This window comes from Nannizzia gypsea, genomic scaffold, assembly GCF_000150975.2.
Source record: "Nannizzia gypsea CBS 118893 supercont1.5 genomic scaffold, whole genome shotgun sequence".
In the NCBI taxonomy this organism is placed as follows: domain Eukaryota; kingdom Fungi; phylum Ascomycota; class Eurotiomycetes; order Onygenales; family Arthrodermataceae; genus Nannizzia; species Nannizzia gypsea.
Window position 1 is genome coordinate 796,580 of NW_003345197.1, and position 24,628 is coordinate 821,207.

Genomic DNA, 24,628 nt, shown 5'->3' on the forward strand with positions numbered 1-24,628 from the left:
ATATCTTTTTGATACCTTCTTACCCCATCTTTCGGTAGCTATGGGTATTTTTGAAAAAGGTAGGCTCTGGTGTGTCGATAGCTTGTGGATAGACAGATAGATAGCAAATGAACTTTCAGCTACGCCGGATACCAGGAACCCGCCTTGCTGTCTCAACTTTCCGTTCGACCTTAAAAGTTCTTCCGTCCATCCATTCGCCCCCAGCCCGCTTCCATTCTCAGGTTTTTCTACTACTTATCTAGGTAGATATTTCCAAGAGAGACATGAGTACCTAACGTATGTACCTGGAATATGTATGCATGACGTCGGCTTCTTGACGATCAAACAACAAGCAATCAAGCAATAAAGCTGCAGGACGGCAACCGAGCCTTAATCTCTCTCTAGCCTCTGCTTGGGCATAATTATCAGGCATATAGGCAAGCGTACCATACTTACTGGAAGGTCCGAGCTGCTGGCCAAGGTCCATCTGTCAAGGTCCTTCTTCGCTTTCGCCTGCAGTATTTTTATTATGGTTGTTTTATAACACTAGAAATGAAAGTGAGTTGGGGATCCCCGGCTGGAGGGATCAAACCACTAGTGGTTTGTTGTGTGTGGACTTTCACAAGAGTGGAATATACCTAAGACTTAAGTTAGAAGATGGGTTGTCTTTGCTCTATATATCTATGCCTTCTAGAACGCATCACTAGTTACTCAACACGAGAAACAATCAGTGCATTTATTTACCAGTTGAGCCAGTAGCTCCATATTCTGTCTCACCTCGGAAATTTGCCCCATTGCAAGAGTCGTTCGATCCAGCGCGCCTTTCAGCCCCAGCGAGATGAGAGAGGCGGCTCAGACCTCCAGTTCAACCCAACCCTGCAATGTTGGTTCGATATCAAGCATGAAATATGCCTGTGCGAGAGTGTCTGGATCTCTGGACTATTCCATCCCAAACATATTACTTTTTCATCCTCATCGATGTCAAGAAAACTGGAGATCGGTCATGATTCTTGTCTATCATCCTGGCCCAGTTCAGTTCAACCTTCGTATATGTGTATCCATCGATCCATCATCATGATCAAAACACGCCCTCCACCCCCAGAACAGCAACAAACTCTTTGACCATTGTGCCGGGAGATGTCGGCCTTTCCAGGCCTGGCCTAGCAAAGGACGGGCGAACCCCCTTCTCGGAGCTCCTAGGCTGGCTGGCTTCGCTTTCGCTTTTCAGGATCCCTACTCCATGCATCCAATAGCCCTTGTCAGCTGCGAGCAAGCAGACAGGCCATCAAGCACGCAAGGGAAGGAAGGAAGCACAGGCAGGTCCCAGGGGATATGTAGATGGGAGGGGAGAGAGTTCGGTTGCGTTATTTAAACGAGCTTCCTGACACTCCCCGGGATGACGTCTGCAGTTGATATCCAGGAATGTGCGTCCGTACTCCGTATGTAGCCAAGGGAACAGGATATGGGTATGGATATGGGTATGTCAGCTGTCTTTCCAGGTCCTGGCCGGGCGAGCAGGATGGATGGATAGATGGATGGGTGAGTGATTGATTGACAAGCAAACGGGGATGTCCAACGAATCATGGTAGATATCCACGAGTTCACCGCTCGAGGTCCTGCATGGCTGGACCGTCACCAACATCATCAGCACATACGCACATACGCACACTCCGCCTTCTTGAGCAAGTCCTTCCCCTTCCCCGTTTCTCCAGGGATCGGGTGGGATGGGATGGCCAGTCAGCTTCTGACGAGCCCTTGCTCCAGCGCAGCGCCGCTTGGCAGGCAACGCCGTGCATGGAGGGCGAGCTGGACGGATAACTAACAGTAAGAAAGTAAGTGTATGTACGCTGTGAGGATCGCGGAGCAGCCAATTCGCAAGAGCCAAGTCATCGGAGGCGAAGTCCATCGGCATCAAGCCCTTGCATGGCGGCCCTGAGTGGCCATCGCACCTTGATCTCGATGATAAATAACTACTTCGGCGGTTAGTTATCTGGGTAGATAGTTAACTACTGGCATGAGCACAGTCTCGTCCCGTCCCGTCCTCGAGAGAAAAGAAAAGGGAGCTGGGCCACTGGCCACTGGCCAACAGCAACCGCAACCGCAACGGGATAATGGACGTGAACAAGGACAAAGTGAAGGCTGGAGAATTTTATGTGTAGGTTTTGGTCTTCGGGCATAAGGAGCCAATGGCTCTGCTCGTCAACAAAATCGAGAAAGTCGCGTGTTTCATTGGCCGCGTTGATCCCGGCGGCCGATGATGCAAGTTATGCTCTCATACGAAGATGAAGACGAAGAAGAGATAAGAAGAGACAAGAAGAAGAAGACGACGACGGACGGATGTCTGCAAAGCCATGGCTGGGCTGGAGCAGGCCTGTGTGTGTACTCCGTACCTGCAATCTATCTGCGGCATCAACACGCCATCCGATCTGCTACATCATGCAGGAAAGGGAAACCAAACAAAACAGTAACTAATATATCTTAATCTTAGCCAGGCAGGCAGAAACGAGCCAATATACGGAGTACTCACTGTGCATTAAGCGAGTCAGAGAGTATCTCCTCCTTCCTCCTCGCCTACAGCAACAGCTACTTCACTATGGAGTACTTACATCTATGGATACATATTCCGTAACTACATCCCTGCCAGATGGAAGGATTAGTTCGTGGTTCGTTGTAGGAACAGCGAATCGCGCCTTATGTGAGACGAGACGAGAGTCTTCTTTCTGTCTTCTTCGTCTTTCTATCTTGTCTTCGTGTCGTCCTCGACCGCTGACATGGTAAGTTCCGACCAGCGACGATGCCTGTCCCCTGTCCATGTCGCATCAGGAGGCGGTCCCTTAACGGGGATCCATGGCTATAGCAAGAAGCAAGGCCACTCCTCGTACTTTATATACTATACTCCGGACAGACAATCCATCCACTACACACGCGGCCTGCACAGAAGGATAAGATGTGCATATAGGAGCCGCCATGCACTTCCCTATAGAGCAGGAGATCCGCTAGAACAGAGCAGAGTGTCGTTATAGATGATGTGTTGATGCGTACTTTAGTTACCGGGCTCCTCCCTGCAGTCTCTAAGGACGAGCCAACCCAACATTTCACGAAAGTAACAACATTGTCTTGAAAGCGTAAAAGAAAGATAACTAATACTTACATACTTACAGCTTTGGACTAAATAGTCTTCTTTGCTTCTTCTCCAGCAACGTGGAAAGTTGGTGCTTTAGTTAGTTCGTTGGCTTTGTGGCTTCTTTTCAAGGCTGTCGTTACACATTCCAAACCCATCCAACAGCCCTTTTTCTTTCTTCTTCCTTTTTTCACTTCTTCGCCTCTTTCTCTTTTCCTCTTGCAGTGTGGCAATGCTCTCTGCTTCCTTTTCTCCCCGTCAAGATCTTGTTGATATGGCGGATTTGTGGAAAGACAAAATGGTCACCCCCTCCCCCCCTTCTTCAAGCCCTAAAGCCAGAGACATCCCACTGCCGTATTTGGTAGTTCTATACAGTGCGGAGTACTCCGTTTACTCCGTACTACCTGAAGAAAAGGGCAGAGTAAACGGCGTCTGTCTTGTCTGGCGTTCCTCTGAATAAAAAGGGTTTCACCCGCTTGTTAGCTTGGGCAGTTCCATGGTTAGGAAGGTCACGCAGAAACGGACTTGCTGGTCAACTAGTTAGTGACCATGGAACCTGCGTTCCTCCAGGCAAAGAGACACATGGCAGGAAGGGAGATAGTCCAACCCTGGTTCCATGGTTCATGTAGCCCATGGCAGCACCAGCACCACCAGCAAGCGCCGCCACACTAGCTAGTTAGTTAGAGAAGTGATGCAATGCATCGATCGGCACCCGAGTCACGGCCGATGTGGGCTGTGAGCTGTCGATGCTGCTCTGTGCTTTTTGGCTTGCGGCGTGGCGATTCTTAAGGGAACGAGTTAGCTGGTTAAGAAGTTAGCGGGCTCACTTGACTCTCTCTGCGCGTAACTAGAGACCATAAGTAGTAAGTAGCTAAGTCGCGGAGTGTATAACTACACAAGTACGTACACACAAGTATAACTACCCGCCCCCTGACTTTTGATTCAAACGGCGACGCGCTCCAGCAGGCGAGACTAGCGGCCTTCTAGAAGCAACCGTCATGCCTCATGTACGCAATGTATGCCGGGAAACAGCCGTCGGGAAAAGAAATAAAGAGAGACATCCCTGGACACGACTAGATATGAAATTGTCGTTGGGCGAGGGAGGAGAGCAGGAGGGTCTCGTTTCCGGCAAGGTAACCCTATATATAAATATATATAAATTTACGGAGTATATACGGAGAAACGGGTTCCCTTTTCTCCTCTCTCCTGCGTCAGCTAGTCAGTTAGTTCGTTTGTTCGTCCGTGGTCGTTGCTCTGGATCGATAAGGCGGGAGAAGGGGAACAGCCGTCGATCAGTGTATAGTAGCAGTAATCCATAATAATAATATATATATAACAGCCCTATAATTAGCCCGGTCAGAAGTCTTTCTCCAGGCGGGACCGTCCAGGGGCCAGGGTCGGCGCTCCTCTGCCAAACGATGGAGGCGAAGAAGAAGCGAAGCCATGTAGAGGAAGCGATGGATGAAGAAGATGACGATGAATATCGACAAGCAGGCAGTGGCTTCTGGACCCGACGCCTGCCCAGTCAGACATACAGCATGGCAGCAAGCCAGCCCATGCTCCGGGTAATACTAATACTTCTACATAAGTAGCTGCTTGGTCAAGGACGGCCATCCTGGCAGAGACGGCGTTATTGGTGCAAGGAACAAGGGCGTATCACGATCTTAGCCTCTTGCTTAGCCGTGGATGACACGCCGGAGAATCTCCCAACTGGGTCAAGTCCAGTCCTCGCGATCGCTCGCTGCTCGTATTATTATTATTATACTTGCCTGTCTTGACTTGCTGGTAACAGACAGAGTAGCCTGTTTAATCTACCTGATAATACCGTTGGGAGCTTACTTGCCTGTTGGTTTCTGGTTGGTTTCAGAGCCGCATCGCCCCTTTTCTCTGTCTTCCTCTTCGTCTTCACCGAGAGCTGATGTCAAGACCCAGTACATAAGTATAAACTAGTTAGCGACGCTGATACGATGGCCACGGCGGACCTATGCCTCTGCCAGTCGTAAGTCGCTCCACTGCTGGAGACAGACAAGAGATGGACAGACGAAAGTTGACCGTCGGCTCCATCCACGGCCGTTAGGCAGCCAGCCAGCAGCACGCTAGGCCAGCCAGCAGGTGGCGTGTGGCATGTCTCTCCGACCCAGAAGGCACCTGGCCGTCGCCGTCGCCGTTGAATCCATGGTTCGGGCGTCCCAAGTCGCGACAAAAGGAGGATCCATCTGTTCAGCTAGCCAGCGAGCCAGGGAGTGCTCCGTATCTGCTAGTTATAGGCTCCCAACATCAACATCAAGAGCAACTGCGCCCGCGCCAGCTACCAGCGCCAGCCAGTGGACAGCGTCCCAAGTGCCTCAAGGTCGCCCGCGCATCCACTCGCCGAGCCTGTTCCTGGTCCCGTTTTTATTTTGCTTCTCATGATCCGCATGGCCTCCTGCATCCTGGGCCGCGAGGGGTGGAGGGCACTTGCCGGCCGTGATAGGTTGGACAGCTGGAGCCGTCAACCCTCGTCTTGTGCCCTGTGGTAGGCCGAACGAGACGAGACGAGACGGAAGAGACGAAGGGAAGACGTCTTCTTCCTGTTCCTCGTCTTTATGGCTGTGCTCCCGGCTCGGACGGTGGCCTGGCGGGACTTCTTCAGCCTTTTATTCGCCTTTGCCTTCTGTCCACCCGGATCCTCGTCACAGAAGAAGGACCACCCCCTTCCCCCTTCTCGTCTCTACCTACTCTATCTCTCTCCCTCTCCCTTACCTTACCCGTCCCGTCCAATCTGTCTAGGCCTGACGGTTGCAAGGGAGCCCGTACTTATTATATATTATCAAGGGACCACATCTCCTTCCCCCCCTGCCGTCGTCTGTTACCGTGGCCATTCACTTTAGTGAACTACCCCTGAAAAGAAACAGCCGGAGAGAGATTGAGGGCAGAGCCAGAGCCAGAACAAGAAGAGCCCATCTCGAAGCCAACGCTCCGCATCCACATTGACCGGAGATGTTGTAAATTATAAGGCCCATAGTTTTACTATAATCCTTACCCGCAGGACAAAAGAGAGTGGATGGATCGGGCTCTTTTCTTTTCTTCTTTTCTACTGCTTTCTTTTTCCTTTCGTTTCTTTTCTTCTTCTGCTTCTTCTTCTTCCTTGCTTTTTCCTCTCTCTTGCTGGGACGATCGTTCAATTGCATGACTTATACTTACAGCCTCTGCTAAGCTGTCCCACTCTGAACTAACTTACAGGGCAAACGCATGCATGCTATTTGGTGCTGGGACAAAGTGCCGAACCCGCCCATCTCTCACTTCTTTACGGGACTATCTCTCCCTATTTCCCTCTCTCTGCCTCTTGTGTGGAAAGGGAGGAAGCCAGAAGTCCTATTCTTAGCGGCACCGGCTGCGATCCATTTTATATCACACTCTATCTGCGTCCTGCGTCTGATCTTGGATCCCAACGGATGAATGGTTAGAGATTTTTGCCTTTGGCCTAGCTAGTACGGAGAGAGGGTCCTTTTTATTTTTTATTTTTTCCTTACTCCATTCATTCATATCCATATCGTGTGGCCTCGACCTCGCCTGCGTCGTCTTCTTTCCCCAGGTTTTGCTTTCCATGCTTTTTTACATATACCGTACTTAGGTACTTACATGCCCTCGCCCGGCCATTCCCAATTTTTTCCCTTTTATACAAAACAGCCTCCCTGCCCGCCCGTCTGTCGACCAGATCTTTCTTTTTACTCTTTCTTTTTCTTCTTCTACTACTTCTCCTTCTTCTACTTCTCACACTCCCTCCCGATCTTGATACTAACCGCCCCTCCTTGCCACGTTCACACCTTAATCGTCTAGTTCGTGGACTATAAACTTATATCGAACCTGCTGCAGCTGCGGAACATTAAACAAACCCCTAGCCGTCCCTCGTTTCGACTCTTGCATGCTTTTTGTGCCCATTGTTCTATTCTATCTGAAGCTTAGCTATACTTACTTATACCACCCGTCGGTCCCTCTTTCTGCGGCGCAACTCTCAAACGCCCCCCCTTCCCTCGGTTAAATATCTATCTATATATACGGTTCCACGCAGGGTTTTAAGAAAGGCCTGCAGTCACGCAGCAGCTTTCATGGGCGAATCTACGGTCTACTTGTCCCATCGATGAATCCGAAGGGCTTTGTGTATGGTGCTTGAGTAGAAAGAGGAGGATACGTTGGATACGCTGGATTCGCATCTACCTTATCCCTACCTTTTGGCTACGAAGAGTCTTCCATTCTCCTGCTCTGCTGCTGCTGCCGCCGCCGCCGCCACGATATCAATATGGCAGCAATCTTACATCCAAAGAAGAACCCTTACCAAGGGCTATGTCCGTCGCCATTCCTTCAGGAGAACTTGTTCCCTCCACGGGGAGGCTGTAAGTCTTACTCTCACCAATTGATATACATATACCATCTTTTTTTAGGAAAAGTAAGTTCATATCTAACTGTCCTTGTCAGATATCGAGGGCCGGTTCTGCACCAGTCAATACACAACGGTGTCCTGCTGTCTACCATGTCCAGTCGGTGATTGGAAATACTCCCCAGGTATGCACAGACAAATGCTTCTACTTGTCCTTTTTTAATAAGGCGCGGCAGTAGAATAATTACTTACAGGATATACAACATGCTAGGCTTCCTAAAAAAGACAGAAGTAACCAACTGGCTTGCTGTTGCGGCCTTCATCGCCAATGCGTTGCTGTTAGTGTCCTACGCCGTATTACCGGTCAAAGTGACGCATCGTCACTACCTAAATGTCTGCCTAATATTAGGGATAATGTCTTTTCAAGTATGTCTGAACATATAGTTTCCTTTTTTTTCCCTTTTGCAAACGAATACCCTAACAGTGTCATAGATGGCCTTTATTGTTCCCCTAGCATCGAAACCACAACAATGCTACAATGGAATTACTCCAAATGACATGTTCTCAGAGCTGTCCTGCTCATGGTCTGGCGCCTTTGTCCTATTCGGTGCCTGGACAAGTATAACGTGGAGTACGTCCAGACAGCCATTACCTGATATCAAGCATCTTACTAACTGACGCGTCAAGGTTTTTTCCGAACATTGTCGCTTCATTTACAGATATGCTGGAACCTTGTGCTTGGACAGCGCTTCTTTCTAGGCACTCTGGCCCTCGGCTGGGCCATACCACCCATGGGCATCACAATCGGCCTAGTTCTAACAGGCGTTTCTTACAGGTTCGGAAACGTCTGCCATATTAACCATGACCATAGTCTGGCTGATTTCTGGGGGCCTATCTTGGCCATTTCCGGTGCATCCCTGCTCATCCACCTCATCACCTTGCTTTACTGTATGCAGGTATATGTTCGATCAGTGTTTGAAGAAAAGCCCCCCACGGACACGAGTTCTGCATTCCCGTCGTATACCGGCAGCGTAACGACCCTCACCTACCGCCAGACCTTCAAGCGTGTCAAGCATGTGGTTAAGATGCAGTGGAGAGGAATCGCCGTCGTCCTGGTCGTCATGACATATGCCGTCTTCTTCACCCTCGTCTTCCTGGACCTCGATCGTGCCGTGGACAAAACACCAGATAACATTAGCCGAGCTTACCCGTGGCTCGTCTGTATTGCCCTGACAAACGGAGACGTGGGGAAGTGTTTAGAGGAACACAACTTGGGCGGCCCTTCCGAAGGCCTAGTGTTTACCGTTCTGATCCTGCTGCCCTTCTGCGGCTTTTGGTCAGTCCTCCTTCTGGGCCGTCTGTCCATAATTACCGGCTGGGTGCATTTCGTGAGAGGCAAATTCAGACAGCCACAAGAGTTTCCGCCTCGAGGGATAACTCCAAACAAGGACTATGCGATGCTTGGCTCTTCCTCTCGATACAATAACACCAAGTCGCCCGACCCTCTACTCTCCAAGTCCCGCCAGTCAGACCTATCTATGACTACATTCAAAGTTTCGGGAGCAAAGGAAAGCGAGGACTGTATCCGGGACGAAATCAAGTACCCAAACCCTGCCATGAGTTTCTCCAGGCCTCGCCCACCAAGCGCATCCCGAACCGAACCGGCTGTGCGAGACTGGGATCCGCAATCGACTTTTGCCCCCAGTGCTTCTACACGATCTCGAGGCTATCCTTACTATCCTGACGGCCGTTATTCTGACCGCAACGTATAACTAGCCTGAAAAGACTTTTGTCCGGAACACAAAATAACAAGTCTTTCAACAGCACTACACTTCAACCAGAAGCCGTCACTCGACCGAGATATGAGACGGGAAGGCATCATACATCCCTCCCATGTGGTGGTATCTCATCCCTGGCCCTGTGGAAGGAGGGGGAAACACCATCCATCCCCTCCCGCTTGCCAGCATAGCAAGATGACACCATTTATACCACACACTCTTATTCTCTCTCCCTCCACTCAACCCGCTATGCATTATATTTTCACCACACGCATATACGTGGCTGCAGTAGGGGGGTCGGGTCCCGCGTATCCTGGTTGATGCAGTATGGGAGCACAACGACTCCCATCGAGCACTGTATACTATTACACACCGCACAACGCTTTCTAATCCGTTCCATTCACTCCCTCACAGTCCTTTCGCCGCGGCCATCGGGAGGCTGGTTACACACATTCCGCATATCATACACTTGCCCAAGGCAAAATCAGCTGTTTCTTTCCTTACTTATCTAACGCTCCCTACCGGCTCCAGGTGTCCGGGGGATAACGCTATCATGACAACATGTCGACCGGAGGCATCACTCTAGCTCTTTAATTTCCTTTTCTAGTTTTCATATATTTGATCCCATCTACAACCGACTACTCATACATACACATACGCAATGTGTCCCTTTCATCCTCTCCTTCATGGCCGTGTTGAAATCCGATACCTCGTTTTAATACTCTACCACCGAGACCCTTTACCCCCCTTATTACTCCCCATATCCGTCTCTCTCTCTCTTTTTCTCTCTTATATACATACATATCATCCTGGGTGTTTATCAGGTGCTGGAACGGACGGGATAGGCCTGGTCATCTAGAATTTTTGTGCTAGTTCTGTTCATTGCATGTACGTATATAGGTGCGTATTGTCATGCCGTTGGCATTCATAGATAACTACAGGGCTACCTACTTTACCAGTTATCAATAACTACATAGTCACAAAATCCTTCCGCTTCTCTTACTTCCTCAGGCACGCTCGCCATCTTTGCTGCGCAATTCGCTCTCATGCTGGGTTTTCTTACCCGCACCCTCCCGCTTGACCCCGTAGACATCCCCATATTGCCTTGTAGCCCGCCCAGCGCCCGTCTTGTACCATATGGAGTCAGTCGCCTGGGCGCCATCATGCAGCGTCTAGATATGCTTCACTTGGAAACAGGCCCGTTTGGTTACTCAAAGCGGCTTGCCTGAAAACTTTTCATCTACGGAGCGGCAAACTAGGTACGTAGGTATACACGGGGAAGGAAGCCCACTCAGGGCCTCGCTTCATCTCTTCGTCTCTCCCGCCTCCGTGGTGCTCGGACACTGGTACCCGCCCAGAGTATCCATTCTGTCCTTTACCTAGAAGTTATTATGGAGTTAATGCTGAGGTGCTGCGTAACTCGACTGACGATACCCCGTCATGGCTTCTCTCTCAAGTAGCTAAACGGAAGACTGCTCCCACCACATAATGCGCAGCCGAGTTACACACGAACCCGGTTTTCGCTGACGGTCCCCGTCGTACCGATGGCATTTGCCATCCCGTGTTGGGGCGTGTGCACATGAAGCTCATGATGTAGTTATATGTCATCGCCGCACCCACCGTAACTGTATTTGCCGAGGACCAAGCCCATGGATGGATACTCACAGCCGTGATGGATCTTCTGCCCATGTGGATAGGAAGTCAAAATAACTAGCAAAAAGGAAAATACCCGACTGAACCTATCCCAGGGTACCCTTTGCTCCGGTACCTGTTGCGTTAGCCCACTTGGGGTACGGTTTACGGCTCGTGTTGGGCACCAAAAGCGTCTGTTGGCCGCGGACCACATGCAGGTGCTGCAACGCGGTGAGATAATAACGAGGTAGGTGCTTTGCTCCACGGTTTCCCCTGGGTATACACTGCCGTAACTATAGCCGGCGGGATGCGGTTTAGTATTTGGGTAGAGTTACCGTGACATGGCCCAGCCGTTGGCTTAACTATGATATTTGGATCTCGGCCTCAGCAAGTTTTTTTATCTGGTCCAAGCGGTGATTCCAAGCACGCCTAGGTTAACTAGTTGGAAGAATATTCGGTGTGTCTGATTCTCACGGAGATATAGCTCGTTACATCTTGGGATGTAGCATCAGCCGTCACAAGGGTACTTGTTGCTACCTTTGCCATCGACTGATAGGCGTGAGCGGACATCGAGACGCATCTCCTGTCGCACCAGCAAGATCTGATGTCCACAGACAGTTGCAATTTGTGCCGGGCCGTGCCCTTCGGAATAAAGGGCCGCTCATCTAGAGGTTTAATATATGTGACTTGTGATCGTTTCTGCGCATAGCGTTGAGCAGCCGTGCAGTCACACCGTAGAGGGATTCTGTTGAATACCTATTGTTATGTGACTCTCTGCAGCTGATGAAGACCGTTATCGAATTTCCGTTTAAAGGAAACAGATTGCATGGCTTTGAAATACACCCCTTTGGCTGTGCTAGCTAACGATCTGCTATGATGGCTGAGAAGAAGTTTGGCTGTGATACCACCGAGCAGGCAGGCTAACTTCAATCTTTCGAAAGGTGAGGCATGTAGTTATGAGATCATAGACAGTTCTAGCCTGCAGCTGATACTGGACGTTATGAAAAAGGAGCTGTCTATGTACGTCTCTTCTATCCACAAACCTCTTGCGCTCCTCTGTCGCAATCCATATCAATACCATCCAACTCAAGTAACTATAATAACGGCCATGCGCCGTGACGTTTTAGATTGTTAGGGCCATCCATGTCTAGGGTTAATTAAAATGATTTAGCATAAAAAGATGTCTTTGGAAAAGCAAGTAAGATTTTACAGCGCTTCAATATTGTACACTGGACTTGTCTCGAGAATAGCCTCCTTCAAAAACAGAAAAATACCGTATAACGCAGGGTAGGTAGTAGGGAAAAGCCAAAGAAACGCAATGCGGCCTGCTGTTTCATACCATTTTGATAGAAAATGGCGGTAGGAATCACCCCAAGCGATACAGATCGGATCTGCAAGGGAAATCAAGTCGGCAAAGGCTACCAGGCATTGACTTCGAAGTTCTCCTGTAATAATGGTTAGTACGGTAGATGAAACAGGCAGGGTACTGGATTAGAATGGCTTACCTCTGAGAAGTAGGTAGTCACGACGGTTCGATCCTGGAATTTTCGGCCAGCAAGAGCTTGAAGAGCTTTGGTAGCAGACTCGGGTGTGTCAAACTTGATATATATCTTTCCTACACCGGCCGCTTGCCTGCTACCGGCGGAAGGACGAGGGATTTTCAGTTCTTCAACAACTCCGTATTTAGAGCATTCCTCCTGGACATCTTCGCAAATTTCTAATGGAAAAAAAATATAGTTGTTAGTGGGAGCAGTAGTCGAGAAAGGAAAAACCGGCAAACCATACCCTCATAATCTTCATTATCGATTAATTCGTCAGCAGTAACCATGTTCAGCAGCTGGAGCACTCGTCCGGTCTCAAGGTCCTGTGATGTGGTCTTTGCAAACATAGACATTGCATTGACACCCATATCAAGGCCAGCGGCTTGTACAGTGCCAATGCTTGCGCGATTAACTTTGAGCCTCCTATCCCCGAGTTCCATACCGTTGAGTCCTTCAACCGCAATTCCAGTCGATGCTGGATCAAGGTACTCGCAGAATGCAATTCCCTAGTGAATATAGTTAGTATGTATTCCTAGCAGCTTGAAGAAGGAATAAACACGCACTCTTGACTCGTCAGTTCCAACGTCTTTGACAAGCACAAAGGATTTGAGTTCACCAAACGAAACCAAAAGCATGGTAACTTGGTCCTCTTGGATGAATGGAGGGATATTTGATACACAGATCTTATTGGGTGAGTCAGGTACGTTGCTCGATACAACGCCCTCTTGATGCGGCTCCTCATCCGTTGGTAGAGGGACAATGTAGTCTTTCGGCCGTATTATCGACAAACCCTTAACCTCTCCATTCGATTCTCCATTGTTTTCTCTGTTAGCTTCATGCTCTTCCATGGTGATTCCATCGAAAGCTAAGGCAACCGTTGCGTCCGCCGCAGTGTTAAACTCAAGGAGTGCAAATTTCCCGTCTTTGGAGATCTGCACAGATTGGCAAGGGTCAACTCCGCTGATAACATTTAGTCCATTGAGTTGCAGATTGAAGAACTGTTGTAGGGTATCTTCGGTCACGGATGGTGGGATGTTATGCGTAAAAAGCCGCTTTGACTGTCGGGAATTGGAAGGTTTGAGAAGAGTGTTGGTGTTTGATCCCGAAGCAGCAGGAGGGTTCATAAAAGCCTGCAATCGGCTTGGGTCAACCGCTTGTTGACGCGGCGCACCCGGCAGTGGGAACATTCCCGACACTTTTGCTTGCTCGGCTGTAACATTTTCATACCCTGGAGGTTTGATATCCCATTGAGTCAAACGACGTTTTCGTTCTAGGATTGGAACGACATCGGTCAGATCAGGCGTAGGCTCTCGTTTCTTGGGGGGCGGTGTTGCACTCCGTTTCCTATCTCTTCCGCGACCGCCACGGGACTTATCATCAAACAGGTCCCGGTCGCGTCGAGACCGGTCCTCATCGTCACCTCGCCGCTCACGCCTCCTGTCACTTCCTCTATCCCTATCCCAATCACCCCTATCGTCTCGCCGACTTTGATATCTATCTTCTCGTTCTCTAGCTCGGTAGTCGCGGCTGGAGGAGTAGGAATCCATCTCCCCTTCTCGACGCGATGCTCTGGAGCCATGGTGAGGTGATCTCGACCTTCTCCGTTCCCTATCACCTCTATCACCTCTATCACCTCTCTCACCTCTCTCACCTCTCTCACGCCTCTCACCACGATCTCGACGGTCATCTCTACCGGATCGGCCTCCCTAAAAAGCAGGCAACTATCAGAAACTGGGTATTCGTTTGTTAGGAGTATAGATGGGTCATAAACTCACATAATAATCCCTTGAGCGGCCGCTCTCTGAATATCGAAGCGTCAGTTATCAATATATGCAAAGTTAGATCAATACCATGTCGTAGAATAAGCTTACCTCTTCCACTATAACCTTCGCCGTTCATCCTGTTAGCTGATTAAAGACAAGTTTATGGAGAGCTGGCTGCAATGGAATTTGTCCGGCGCTAAGCAAAATAAAGCTCCAGAACACGCGCGCTACACAATTCCACCCCGGCTAGGATACAAGAAGGAGAGGATGCCGCAGTCAATAGCTGATACTCCGTCTGTTGCGGGTTTGCAGAAGTTTTGGCTGAAATGTTATCCAGGCCAGAAGTTCTCGATGCCCAGCTTAAGCCAGATTGGGAAAGCAGCCTTGGCACAAGCTTATATAATAAGCTTATCGCTATCTGGGAAAGTTCAAAGTTGACGACGCGACGAGACGAAGACAGGAGAAAAGAACAACATCAACATATAAACATGTCAATTGGCAGATTCTCGGAGTGGCGCAAGCTGCCGCTGACCCTGACGGAGCTGTGCATCGATACTACTCTTCGGTGCGGACAAAGCTTTCGGTAAGAAACCATTCCCAGGATGTGTGCCCGGTTCCTGAATACTAGCTAACGGCGCTGCAGCTGGCGAAAGCTGGACGATGAATGGACATGTTCACTCTACGGACGCGTTCTATCCTTAAAACAGGAATCGGATTCACTTTGGTACAGATCATATAAGCCTCCGCCTGTTGAATCATCTACACTTCCTACGCCACCGATCTCTACTGCAGCAACGCAACGTGGAACGCCGGATGACGACGACACCGAGGCATTGATTCACCATTATTTCAATCTGGAGTATAACCTATCGGATTTATACGAGCAATGGGCAGCTTCGGATCCAAACTTCAAAAAGAAAGCAGTGAAGTTTGCTGGTATTCGGATCATGAGACAGGATGCTTGGGAAACCCTTGTTTCTTTCATCTGCAGCAGCAACAACAACATAGCGCGAATATCGCAGATGGTAAGCGCTTTTTCTTTGTTTCCTATTTGACAACCTCGGGCTCTAAATCTCGATTGGATAGGTGGAAAAGCTATGTGTCAACTACGGCCCGTTCATTGGCCAATTGGGCGATCAGAAATATTATGATTTCCCAGATCCTTCAGCCTTGACTGGTACTGGCGTCGAATCACATCTCCGAGAGCTTGGGTTTGGATATAGAGCCAAATATATCTATCAGACTGCAAAGATAGTTGCAAACGAACGGGAGCCGGGGTGGTTGAACAGCTTACGGAACCCAGAAAAGCCCGCCTTCAACGAGGAGCCGGCTACACCAGGAGGAGTACCCAGGGGCGAGGAATCTGGTTACCGAGAGGCTCATGAACAACTGCTGGCTCTACAGGGCGTTGGTCCGAAGGTCGCAGATTGTGTTTGTCTGATGGGCCTTGGTTGGGGAGAGTCAGTTCCTGTTGATACACATGGTAAGTCACAATACTAACCCTAACGGTATGTTCATGGAGTACTCACTATATTTGTCATCATCGAAATAGTTTGGCAGATTGCTCAGCGTGACTATAAATTCGGAAAGGGGAAGCAGAAGACGCTAAACAAAGCAACATACGACGCTGTTGGTGACCATTTTAGAGAGTTATGGGGCAAAGAAGCTGGTTGGGCACAGAGTGTTCTATTTACAGCCAACCTCAGGTCCTTTTCGGACCGATTAAACCCCAAAGCTGAAACCCACGACCAGTCTACCGGGGCTCTTAAAGTCGAGTCAAAAGTAGAGGTAGACCAAGTAAAGCAGGAGGTGGAAGAAGATGGCATTCGGGTTACCACTCGAATCTCTGTCAAAAGAGAGCTATCTGAAGGTGAAGATTCAGGCCCTAAAGATAATGCTAACATTTCTGAGTCTGCTCCGAAGAAACGGAAGACACGAGCATCCAGGTCACGGAGATAGGATTCTTCACTTCGACTGTCAATGAGCAAAATATGTACATTATTATTCCTTGGACGAGATAAGCTGCGTTATCAGGTCTTTCAGAAAAGCAGCTAGATGGTGACTTCCCTTGAATCCTAGATCCCTGACTTTCGTGTCATACTGTATCCCGGCTGCGAATGTAGCAACGAGCGCTAGACCCAAGCCCGACCCAACCAGCATAGATGTTTGGAATGGCTTGCCCTTTTGTCCGTTATTTTTACCTATTACCTGTACCTCGCTGGAGCTGAACTCGAAATCGGACTTGAATGGTATAAATATACTGCGCAACCAGTACTTCAACTGCCAATCTGGATAGAGCATTGTGTTTTTCCCAGTCTCTTCATTAACATACCAATTACTGCAACCGGATGCCCACACGAACCCTTTAAGAGCAGATTGAACCCACGAATTATCCTCCTGTTCTGCTCTCGGAGTGACTGCAACGGTATCGTATGACTTGCCTCCAAATGGATTAAGGGCTTGGAGTGGGGACGGGTAAAGGGATTGCATAACGGGCCGAATCGCACGGATCGCGAAGTTTATTTGGCATTCAGAAGTGTATATCACCGACAGGTGACCTGTTGCAGTGTTTGGACCCATCATGATAAAGAAGTTGGGGAACCCTGATACACAGGTGCCATAATAGGCCTGTGGAGTGCTGTCTGAAAAATCTTCCCACTATTTTGATTCCATCGAGTGAGCATGGTTGCTTATGCATGAAGCTGAAAGAGGTGAAATGGCGTCTTACATGTTCTGTCAGCGAGATACCTTTCTTACCCCTGATTTCCAAAGGGTAAAGGACTTGTTGCGTCTGAAACCCCGTTGCAAGAACGATGGCATCTGCATTGATAGACTTCCCGGACTTTGTTACTACACCTACTTCTGTTATTTCTTCAATGGGGTCTGTGGCAATCAACTCCATATTTTCCCGGTGCAAACAGTCAAAATACCCAGTATCCATAACCTTGCGTTTACAGCCAAATTCGATCTTTGGCGTTAGGACATCATGGTATTTTGGTGGAGCTGTTCGCTTTAAATATTGGAGGTGAGTGATGGTTTGGTCTTCACGAAGGGGGCGACCGTATTCGAGGTAGAATTCACGAAATGAATACTCAAGCCAGCTAAAGTGCCATACTCGATATACCCACATTGCTAATGGGATATAGCGCATTGTCCATTTGAAGAGAGAACTATACTGGTTATTTGGGCGTTCAATCACCCAGTGTGGCTGACGAATAAACTGAGTGAGTTTCCGGACCTTATTGTCACCACCAGTCATGATTGGCACGAACTGTGTAGCGCTACAGCCATTGCCTATACAAAGGAGTTAGTTTAACTACGTGCTGAGTAGCTGGACATGGGAAAGACGACGTTTCTTACCGATGACGACGACATCCTTATCCGCCCAGTTGAATTGATGGTCCCATTGTGCAGAGTGAAACAGCTTCCCGCGGAAGTTATCAGACCCTTTGATATCACACTCCTTTGGAATAGACAAAGCACCAACTGCAGATATCAATATCTTACACCGCCGATGCCTGGTGATTTGTGTACTGAGGTCTTTTACTTTAACCTGCCATGTCCCCGTTTTCTCTTCAAACGCAGCACTTTGAACCACCGAGTTGTATCTGATATACGGTGCAAGGCGGTGCTTTTCGACAACCGACTTAAAATAAGTTAGGATCTCCGGCTGTAGAGCATACTTCATACTCCAGTCTGGATTGAGGTCAAATGAGTATGAGTACACATGAGATGGGACCTAGTGAATAGTTTAGCCAATAAACACAAAGAAACATGCTCTAGATAACTCATTATTATTATCTTGAATATTCAGGGACTAACATCACATCCGCAGCCGGGATAGGTATTGGCCCACCATGTTCCTCCCAAGCCATTCGATTTCTCAATTATCTCGTAACTAGCCTGGGGAAAGTCCTTCTGCAGCTGAATGGCAAATCCGATACCGGACATTCCAGCACCGATGATCAGAACATCTGTATCGAGAGACATTTTTATTCGGATTGGATGGCGATGATTGAGATATTAGAAAGAACTTCTCCTTGTCGAGAGTTATCTATGGTGTCGAAACCTGTCTGACCAGACAGACAGCGAGAGGGAGAACATGGGCACATTAAATAGCTGGCGATGGCTGCCGCGTACCGTCGTAACTACCGTCCCAATAATCATCCTGCCGCTCCAACCGCCGCCGTCAGCGGTAAAACTAAGGAATCCTGCCAGGGAACCAGCATCGTGCAGCGTGCATCTCGCAACCTTCGCCAAAGCCCGTACTGTGTGTACCACGCGACCACCTACGCATTCCGGCAGCAACGTAAGCAGGGGCTAGGCTGGAGCGCCGGATGGGAAGGTGTGCCGACTGGCCAAGCAGCGAAACTTCTCGGCTCACTTTCTTTCATGGGGGAGGTCAAAGCTTTCCCCACACTCGGCAGACTTTCCCTCTTAATTAAGCTTAAAGGGAAGTTCAGGGCGATCAATATTAACTAATTCTTTATGTCTATATTGCGAAGATACCCTCGGACGTCACTCTGATGTCTAATTCGAAGCAAATCAAGTTGCCAGTGCTTTATTTGAATGGCCAATAATGTTCTAACTCGGCCCTTTCTTCCTCACTTTGAGCCAATTGCTCCAAGATTTGACTCTTGACATCTTCAAGAGCAGCTTTACACTCATCAAATCGTTCATGCTCAATGAACCCTTTATCTGGCCACAAATCACCTAGCTTCTCCTTGACCTCCGCAACAAGCTCTGTCCCTGCTACCGCGTTATCACTGTCAATTTTGATACGCTCGTACTCTTCTGCCGAGAAAGTAAATGGAAACGGGCGGTTGCTAGATACGACAGGTAGCTCGGCCCAAGTATCCTTTAGGTCGGCTAGAAGTGATTCAAAGTGCGCCTCGCCATATTCAAACATCCTTTGTGCAAGAAAGATTAATCCGTACGCCGCTGTCTTTCGAAACTCAACAGCCTGGTATAGCTTTGGATTCTTGGCTTGCATGAGTTTCCTCCAACTGATGAATACGTTGTTGTAAGCGTATTCGTGAAGAGCTGCAGCACGTTCCTCGGGAAAAAGTCCAGAGAGTTTTGGCCTTGGAAGAAGATCGAGTGTCTCTGGTTCAAGGCCATCCCAGTTAAGAAAGGCAGGGTCGGGATTTTGGCTGTAGAGAGGCGAAATATGGCAGGACTGCCAATCGATTATACCCGTGATCTTTTCCGGGTTGGAAGCGTCGACAAAGATGTTATCATCATGCAAATCATTATGCCAGAGGTATGGTGACCTAATAGTATCTACATCTGGCACAAGAGTGTCGACGATTTGCTGGTAGTGTGTTAAGGCGGTGAGCTTTGTTTCCGGATTTGGCCGGTAGAGCCCTGGACCGCAGAATAAAGCGGTCTGCTTTGGAGCTTTTAATAGCCGGATAGCTTGTGTTTCTCGCTTCCCGATCGCTTGCAGATACTGTGTCAATGAAGTCCCTAGAAACCGTTAGCAACTGAGCCACGCGGGGAGGCATGTTCCAACTTACATGGGCCTCGATCGATATCCAAAGTTGCCCGGCCTGCATCAACCCACCCTCGTCCTGTGGCTGGGCCAAGAGTAAATTCTGAATCCAGCACGGCCTTGCCATCCTTAAGATACTGACTACCAGCTGGTGGGTGGACGTGGCTCGCGTAGTACAAACTCCCGTAATGTGAGAACGAAACACTCAGCCATCGCTTCTGCATGCGCGTCACTGCAAGCAGCACCTGGAGTTTCTGAGGTAGCTGCATAGTAGTCCAGACTTGGGACAAAGGAACGCCCTCCACCTTATCCATTATGATAAACTCGGCCCCAACAGGGTGGGTTTTGGCTTGTGAATTCCACGCATGGACCAAAGGCGCTGGTGTATCAAGTACCTTTCTCGCCTTGGACAATTCCAGTCAACCATGTGCTACAGTAGCAAGGCATGAAAAATGATAGATATGTATCATATTAAATATCAAGCACTCACAAAGTCCATGGTGGCAACCTCACTTGCCGTTGTAAAGTGTGGAATGCCGGCATTTGGATTAGGCACCTTTGCTACCACTTCTCGACCGTTGTTCATAGTCAACAGGAAGGCCTTGTTGAACATGCCATCTGGGTATTTCCTGACAGAAACGCAGTGAGCAGCACCGACTGCATCCGCTGCGACTCTCGCCAGCTGATTTAAGTCGAACCTGATCTCTCGTTTTCGAAAATTCTCAGCCTCATCTACCACAAAGCGGCCACGCGTGAAGGTGAAAAATGCATCGTTCGAGTTCCAATCTGGAGGATGTAAGTACTGGTAAGCTCTAGAATGCCAATACTATGGCCTGAATTGTATGTAGAAATACTGACCTTCTCCGTCCGGTAGGGAGGCAAAGCCCTTCCTGGCCGGAAAGGCATTAGAGGACCCAGCCTGCGCGCTCAACCTCAAACGGCCATAGCATCGTCGGTGTGAGGCCGTGTCTATTTTCCCTACCAAACACCTCAAAGGGGGCGATATAGCACGATGCATGGCTATTTAACGTCAAAATGCAGACCTGTCTTTAATCCTCCAGGGATTGAACATGATTGCATCGCGTGGAATTTTCAAGAGGTGATGATTTGCTAACTAAACCGATTACGGCCGTTTGCATCAGGTTTTCGTCTCTCGAGAATCCCTTGTCACTTCTCTCGAACGTCAAGCGTGTCTACATTTGAAAATTCGTAGTAGTAGCTATATCAGTACTATAATGGTTCAAGCTCTCCAAAGCTCTGGTGATCAGCTGCGAGCTTGAATGACGTGTTGTATATTTGGATGGCTAGCTCCGCGGACAAGTCTGCCTTCTGTGGCGATCAGTCAACTAAGATCCAGCCCATCTTATCATCAACGTTTATCCATCCATGCAAACGTTTTAAAAGACGACGTCAGGGAGGTTAAAATCCATGCCGTTAGCAGGCATAGCTGGCTGCATGCATAAGCATGGGGTAGACCGTGTATATCCGCGAACGTTTTGTCCTCCCTGTGACCTTAATTTCATCACCCGGAGATAGAGTCAAGGACGGCCTCATCCCAATCCCACTCCTTGAGGAGCTGCTGGACACGATACTGAGTGGCCCAACCGAGATCGGCCTCGATTCTACGAAGGATCCGTAGAATGGCCCTCCGCTCTACTTCGTCGGTCAAGCATTGGCCGCTGACAAATAATGGTTGAATAGAATGAATGCGTGCAGATGCTGGGGGCCAAGCAGCAGATATCCCACAGATTTCACGGCTGTGATTCTGGATCTCTTTTTCAATGGACCGATAGAAGTTCAATCTATCTGTAACAATGCTCCTCCTGCGCGCTGTGGATTCGTGTGGCTTATTGACAAGTAGCAATATGCAGGCCATATGGTAATGTTGCATTGTCGAGGCACACATTGGCATGCTGTACCAAATTTCTTGGAATGGAAATGCATCTGGAGAAGGATGTGGCCCCGGCGGCGAATCGATTCTGGAGCAAGGTTTGAAGGTATCAGGTAACGCTTTATACCATGCGTCAAGCTCTGTATGAAGTCGATTCCATCTATCCAGTGGGGTGTTTTGTGATGCTCCGGAGGAAGAGGATTCTCCACAGTTATTAGTATCATCCAGAGCTAAGAAATCAACGATTTTTGAAAGGATCCATATCAAGGTGTTTGATATTATGCCCTCTCGCATATATTCGTTTTGCCCAGTAGCACTGCATTTTTGAATAAACCCTGCATTGTCAAGAAGAAGCCCAGCTTCTGTCCATAATGCTAGGTCACTGGTGTCCAGCCTGGGGCGGGTTTCATCCAAAACTATGGCTCATTTAGCTTTTCACCCTCGTTTATCAGTTAAAGAGAAAACTTACAAGCTGAAAGATAGTCCTGGCGCACAAAGTTCCAGAAGATTGCTTTCCTCGCTTTAGAAAACCGGGGTTGCGTTAAGCCAGTAACGTCCATGTTTTCGGATGGATCTTGCCTTTCGGGTGACACCATTCCAGCTTTCGTAATATCTAGTATATTTTTCACATCATTCAATTGTTTGTCCGATGCCGAACTGGTAGCATCTAAAAGCTCGTATGCTGAAAGAATGGCAGTCGCCGTAAGGGTGTCGTCGGAATATGCCCTAGGCAGTTGGCTGTGCTTCCGCCCTTCGCTAGTGGTGTTCTGCGGGCCACTGGCTTCTTCTGCCTGCAGTTGTCCATAGGCTTCTGACACTGGTACCGGGGACGATTGTCCATCCTGTTGTAATTCCTCCATAAGCAACTGGATTGCCTTTTCATAGTACCTCGTCCCATAGTCACACCAGCCAACACTCTCGATATTAGGCCATATCTTCATCACAGCCTGCCTCAAGCAGGATCCTCCTGTTATTGCGTTGGTTACATGAACACGACTAATCTGCTTTGCAGCGCAGGCACATGCAGCATATTTCAGGAGTGGGTTGGAAAGGGCTTTGACTGGGACCTGTGAGCTAAAGTAGCGTTCATTATCAAATACATCCATCCTAAATATAGGTTGAAGGGTATAGTTAGCTTCTCTATGCTAGACATTCAATTATGGTGACTGAAGATGCTTACCACTGTCCAGGCCCCTCTGAAAATCTTCGAAGGAAAAATGCAATCTCATGCTCAGCTTCGACTGCAGACGCAACTACCACCTCCTGTGTTAAACCTTGAGAAACCAGAGAACCGGACCTTTGGTTCTCAGGAGAGTGAAGGCTAGGATCAATTGGCTGTGGCATGCCGTTGGATAATGAGTTTAGAACGTAATTGATGTTAACATTAGGCGATGACAGTGGCAACGCCGGAGACCCCGGAGAAAATGCAATTGAAATCCTGGCAGCAGTGGGAGATGAGCTTGATATCGTTGCTTCTTGATTCTCAGCATTCCCGATCCTGACAGTGCTGCTGGTGTTCTCAGCAATATGATCCATAACAGATTGGTAGATAGGATGGTTCTCCGCTGTAGCAGCAGCTGAAAGCGCATCTAGGCCATGAGTCTGCGCATCCGTAGAAGATGGCAGTGAGTAACCGCCGTCGTGACTCCATGTAGACGCACCATGAGTGTCTAGTGGCGTATCTGTATTAAACTGTTCGTCCAAGTCATCGGCATAAGGGTCTGAGTTATCGACAAATACCACTTCACGGAGAATATACCCAGTTAGCCAGCCGGTTCGAGGAGCTTATGAGTGCTGAGTTTATGCCGGAAACCAACACACCTTCCTTCGGTATATCCAGCCACACACTGTCTGCGCCGAATGTGTTTTTGTAAGAATAGAACCCCTTCAGACTACTAGGCCCGACTCCACCTTCGTCTTGGTTCATTGAGGCATTTTGCTGATGTCTAAACACAACGGCTTCGCTAAGACGGCATTCTCTGCCTGCCTTTCGGCATTGTGAGCATCGTGGTTTCTGTTCGTCGCATTTCAACTTGCGTGTTCGGCATGTAAGGCTAGGAAAGCGGTCACCGTCCAGATTAGTTAGTGGAGGGATAATGCAAAGGGTGGTAAAAGGTACATCACTGACTTATCTTTAGAGGGTAAAGCTGTTAGTGGTACTTACCAGCCTGTTCGTGAGCGCATCATTTTGCGAGAAGTTCTCCCCGCAGATATGTGTTTGAATTCCGGCAAACTTTCCTTTTATGGTTGGAATTAAGAGCTGGATGCAAGTCTAGAGAAACGCCCATGTTAATGCCCAGGCACGTAATAATAGTAGTGAGTGAGAAGATGATATCGTTTGTTGCGATCTGCTGTCTTGTGAGGAAGAGGTGTAGCTTCGATTTAGCTATGGCCGAAGCGTGGGATGCCGAAGCTTAACGCCTTTAGCGCCGGACGAGGAGAAGGCCAAGAACTTAACTGTAACCACCAACTACAGCCACACCTAATCTATACATGGCAAATCCATTAGCCCAGAAGGTTATATTTACTAGCTACTGATTAAAGGCAAAGAGTAAACAAGTCATGTTTCCATTAGTATCTTTCGAAGTGCAATGGCTATGCTATCTAAAAGGTATTTAAAGCCGGATGTGTCTAACAGGAAAAAAAATGAAGAGAAAGGATGTAAACGCATGTTGGAGTACACAATTAACTAAAATGAACACCCCCCTTCGAAAGCGTGGTACTTTGCAAAGGGGGCACTGTTGGTTGAGAAAGAAGAAAAAAAGCCAAACTTGACTGATGTATCGTCGTGTATGGAAGTTCAGATAATGTTGGATTATGTCCATATGCAACTGAACTAGCCCCGCAGGCGCATATGATCAAGATCAAGTAGGATGGGTATGAGATGAAAAAGGAAAAAAAGCCCGGAGGGAGAGAGACCAGATAATAGATCCTGAAACGCCAAACATTAGTTTTGGAAGAGGGTATTCACTTTCCCAGGTTCCCAACGCCGATTAAAAGTACCGTAAGACAGAAAGGAAAAAGATTCCGGGAAGGAAAGAAGGAAAAGTTTGTGGTCTAAAGGAAAGGCAG

The 24,628-nt window shown here is 48.6% G+C and overlaps 9 protein-coding genes across 9 annotated transcripts; 2 read left to right on the top strand and 7 right to left on the bottom strand.

The window, feature by feature from the left end:
* Window positions 1–1,057: 1,057 nt before the first annotated feature.
* On the bottom strand, window positions 1,058–2,792 carry MGYG_06134 (hypothetical protein; the record flags this gene model as incomplete). Its single annotated transcript, XM_003171546.1, has 5 exons — window positions 1,058–1,242; window positions 1,643–1,797; window positions 1,929–1,949; window positions 2,507–2,550; window positions 2,586–2,792. 5 exons carry the CDS (start codon window positions 2,790–2,792, stop codon window positions 1,058–1,060), a joined length of 612 nt encoding a protein of 203 aa, XP_003171594.1.
* Window positions 2,793–5,445: 2,653 nt separating this feature from the next.
* Window positions 5,446–5,961, bottom strand: MGYG_06136 (hypothetical protein; the record flags this gene model as incomplete). The annotated part of the gene is made up of 2 exons (XM_003171547.1): window positions 5,446–5,723; window positions 5,877–5,961. The coding sequence occupies 2 exons, from the start codon at window positions 5,959–5,961 to the stop codon at window positions 5,446–5,448; spliced, it is 363 nt and encodes a 120-aa protein (XP_003171595.1).
* Window positions 5,962–7,379: 1,418 nt separating this feature from the next.
* Window positions 7,380–9,229, top strand: MGYG_06137 (conserved hypothetical protein; the record flags this gene model as incomplete). Its single annotated transcript, XM_003171548.1, has 5 exons — window positions 7,380–7,473; window positions 7,556–7,642; window positions 7,729–7,883; window positions 7,950–8,088; window positions 8,145–9,229. 5 exons carry the CDS (start codon window positions 7,380–7,382, stop codon window positions 9,227–9,229), a joined length of 1,560 nt encoding a protein of 519 aa, XP_003171596.1.
* Window positions 9,230–10,039: 810 nt separating this feature from the next.
* MGYG_06138 (hypothetical protein) lies at window positions 10,040–10,397 on the bottom strand (the record flags this gene model as incomplete). Its single annotated transcript, XM_003171549.1, has 2 exons — window positions 10,040–10,090; window positions 10,239–10,397. The coding sequence occupies 2 exons, from the start codon at window positions 10,395–10,397 to the stop codon at window positions 10,040–10,042; spliced, it is 210 nt and encodes a 69-aa protein (XP_003171597.1).
* A 1,888-nt stretch (window positions 10,398–12,285) lies between these two features.
* Window positions 12,286–14,307, bottom strand: MGYG_06139 (splicing factor U2AF subunit; the record flags this gene model as incomplete). The annotated part of the gene is made up of 6 exons (XM_003171550.1): window positions 12,286–12,312; window positions 12,373–12,584; window positions 12,653–12,914; window positions 12,972–14,114; window positions 14,184–14,209; window positions 14,280–14,307. The coding sequence occupies 6 exons, from the start codon at window positions 14,305–14,307 to the stop codon at window positions 12,286–12,288; spliced, it is 1,698 nt and encodes a 565-aa protein (XP_003171598.1).
* Window positions 14,308–14,659: 352 nt separating this feature from the next.
* On the top strand, window positions 14,660–16,130 carry MGYG_06140 (N-glycosylase/DNA lyase; the record flags this gene model as incomplete). The annotated part of the gene is made up of 4 exons (XM_003171551.1): window positions 14,660–14,754; window positions 14,815–15,196; window positions 15,258–15,654; window positions 15,724–16,130. The coding sequence occupies 4 exons, from the start codon at window positions 14,660–14,662 to the stop codon at window positions 16,128–16,130; spliced, it is 1,281 nt and encodes a 426-aa protein (XP_003171599.1).
* Window positions 16,131–16,172: 42 nt separating this feature from the next.
* Window positions 16,173–18,161, bottom strand: MGYG_06141 (4-hydroxyacetophenone monooxygenase; the record flags this gene model as incomplete). Its single annotated transcript, XM_003171552.1, has 4 exons — window positions 16,173–16,829; window positions 16,900–17,465; window positions 17,532–17,910; window positions 17,994–18,161. 4 exons carry the CDS (start codon window positions 18,159–18,161, stop codon window positions 16,173–16,175), a joined length of 1,770 nt encoding a protein of 589 aa, XP_003171600.1.
* Window positions 18,162–18,732: 571 nt separating this feature from the next.
* Window positions 18,733–20,571, bottom strand: MGYG_06142 (phosphotransferase enzyme family protein; the record flags this gene model as incomplete). Its single annotated transcript, XM_003171553.1, has 4 exons — window positions 18,733–19,640; window positions 19,691–20,069; window positions 20,156–20,467; window positions 20,524–20,571. 4 exons carry the CDS (start codon window positions 20,569–20,571, stop codon window positions 18,733–18,735), a joined length of 1,647 nt encoding a protein of 548 aa, XP_003171601.1.
* Window positions 20,572–21,187: 616 nt separating this feature from the next.
* MGYG_06143 (hypothetical protein) lies at window positions 21,188–23,743 on the bottom strand (the record flags this gene model as incomplete). Its single annotated transcript, XM_003171554.1, has 5 exons — window positions 21,188–21,972; window positions 22,026–22,663; window positions 22,737–23,298; window positions 23,378–23,610; window positions 23,721–23,743. The coding sequence occupies 5 exons, from the start codon at window positions 23,741–23,743 to the stop codon at window positions 21,188–21,190; spliced, it is 2,241 nt and encodes a 746-aa protein (XP_003171602.1).
* Between the last annotated feature and the right edge of the window lie 885 nt (window positions 23,744–24,628).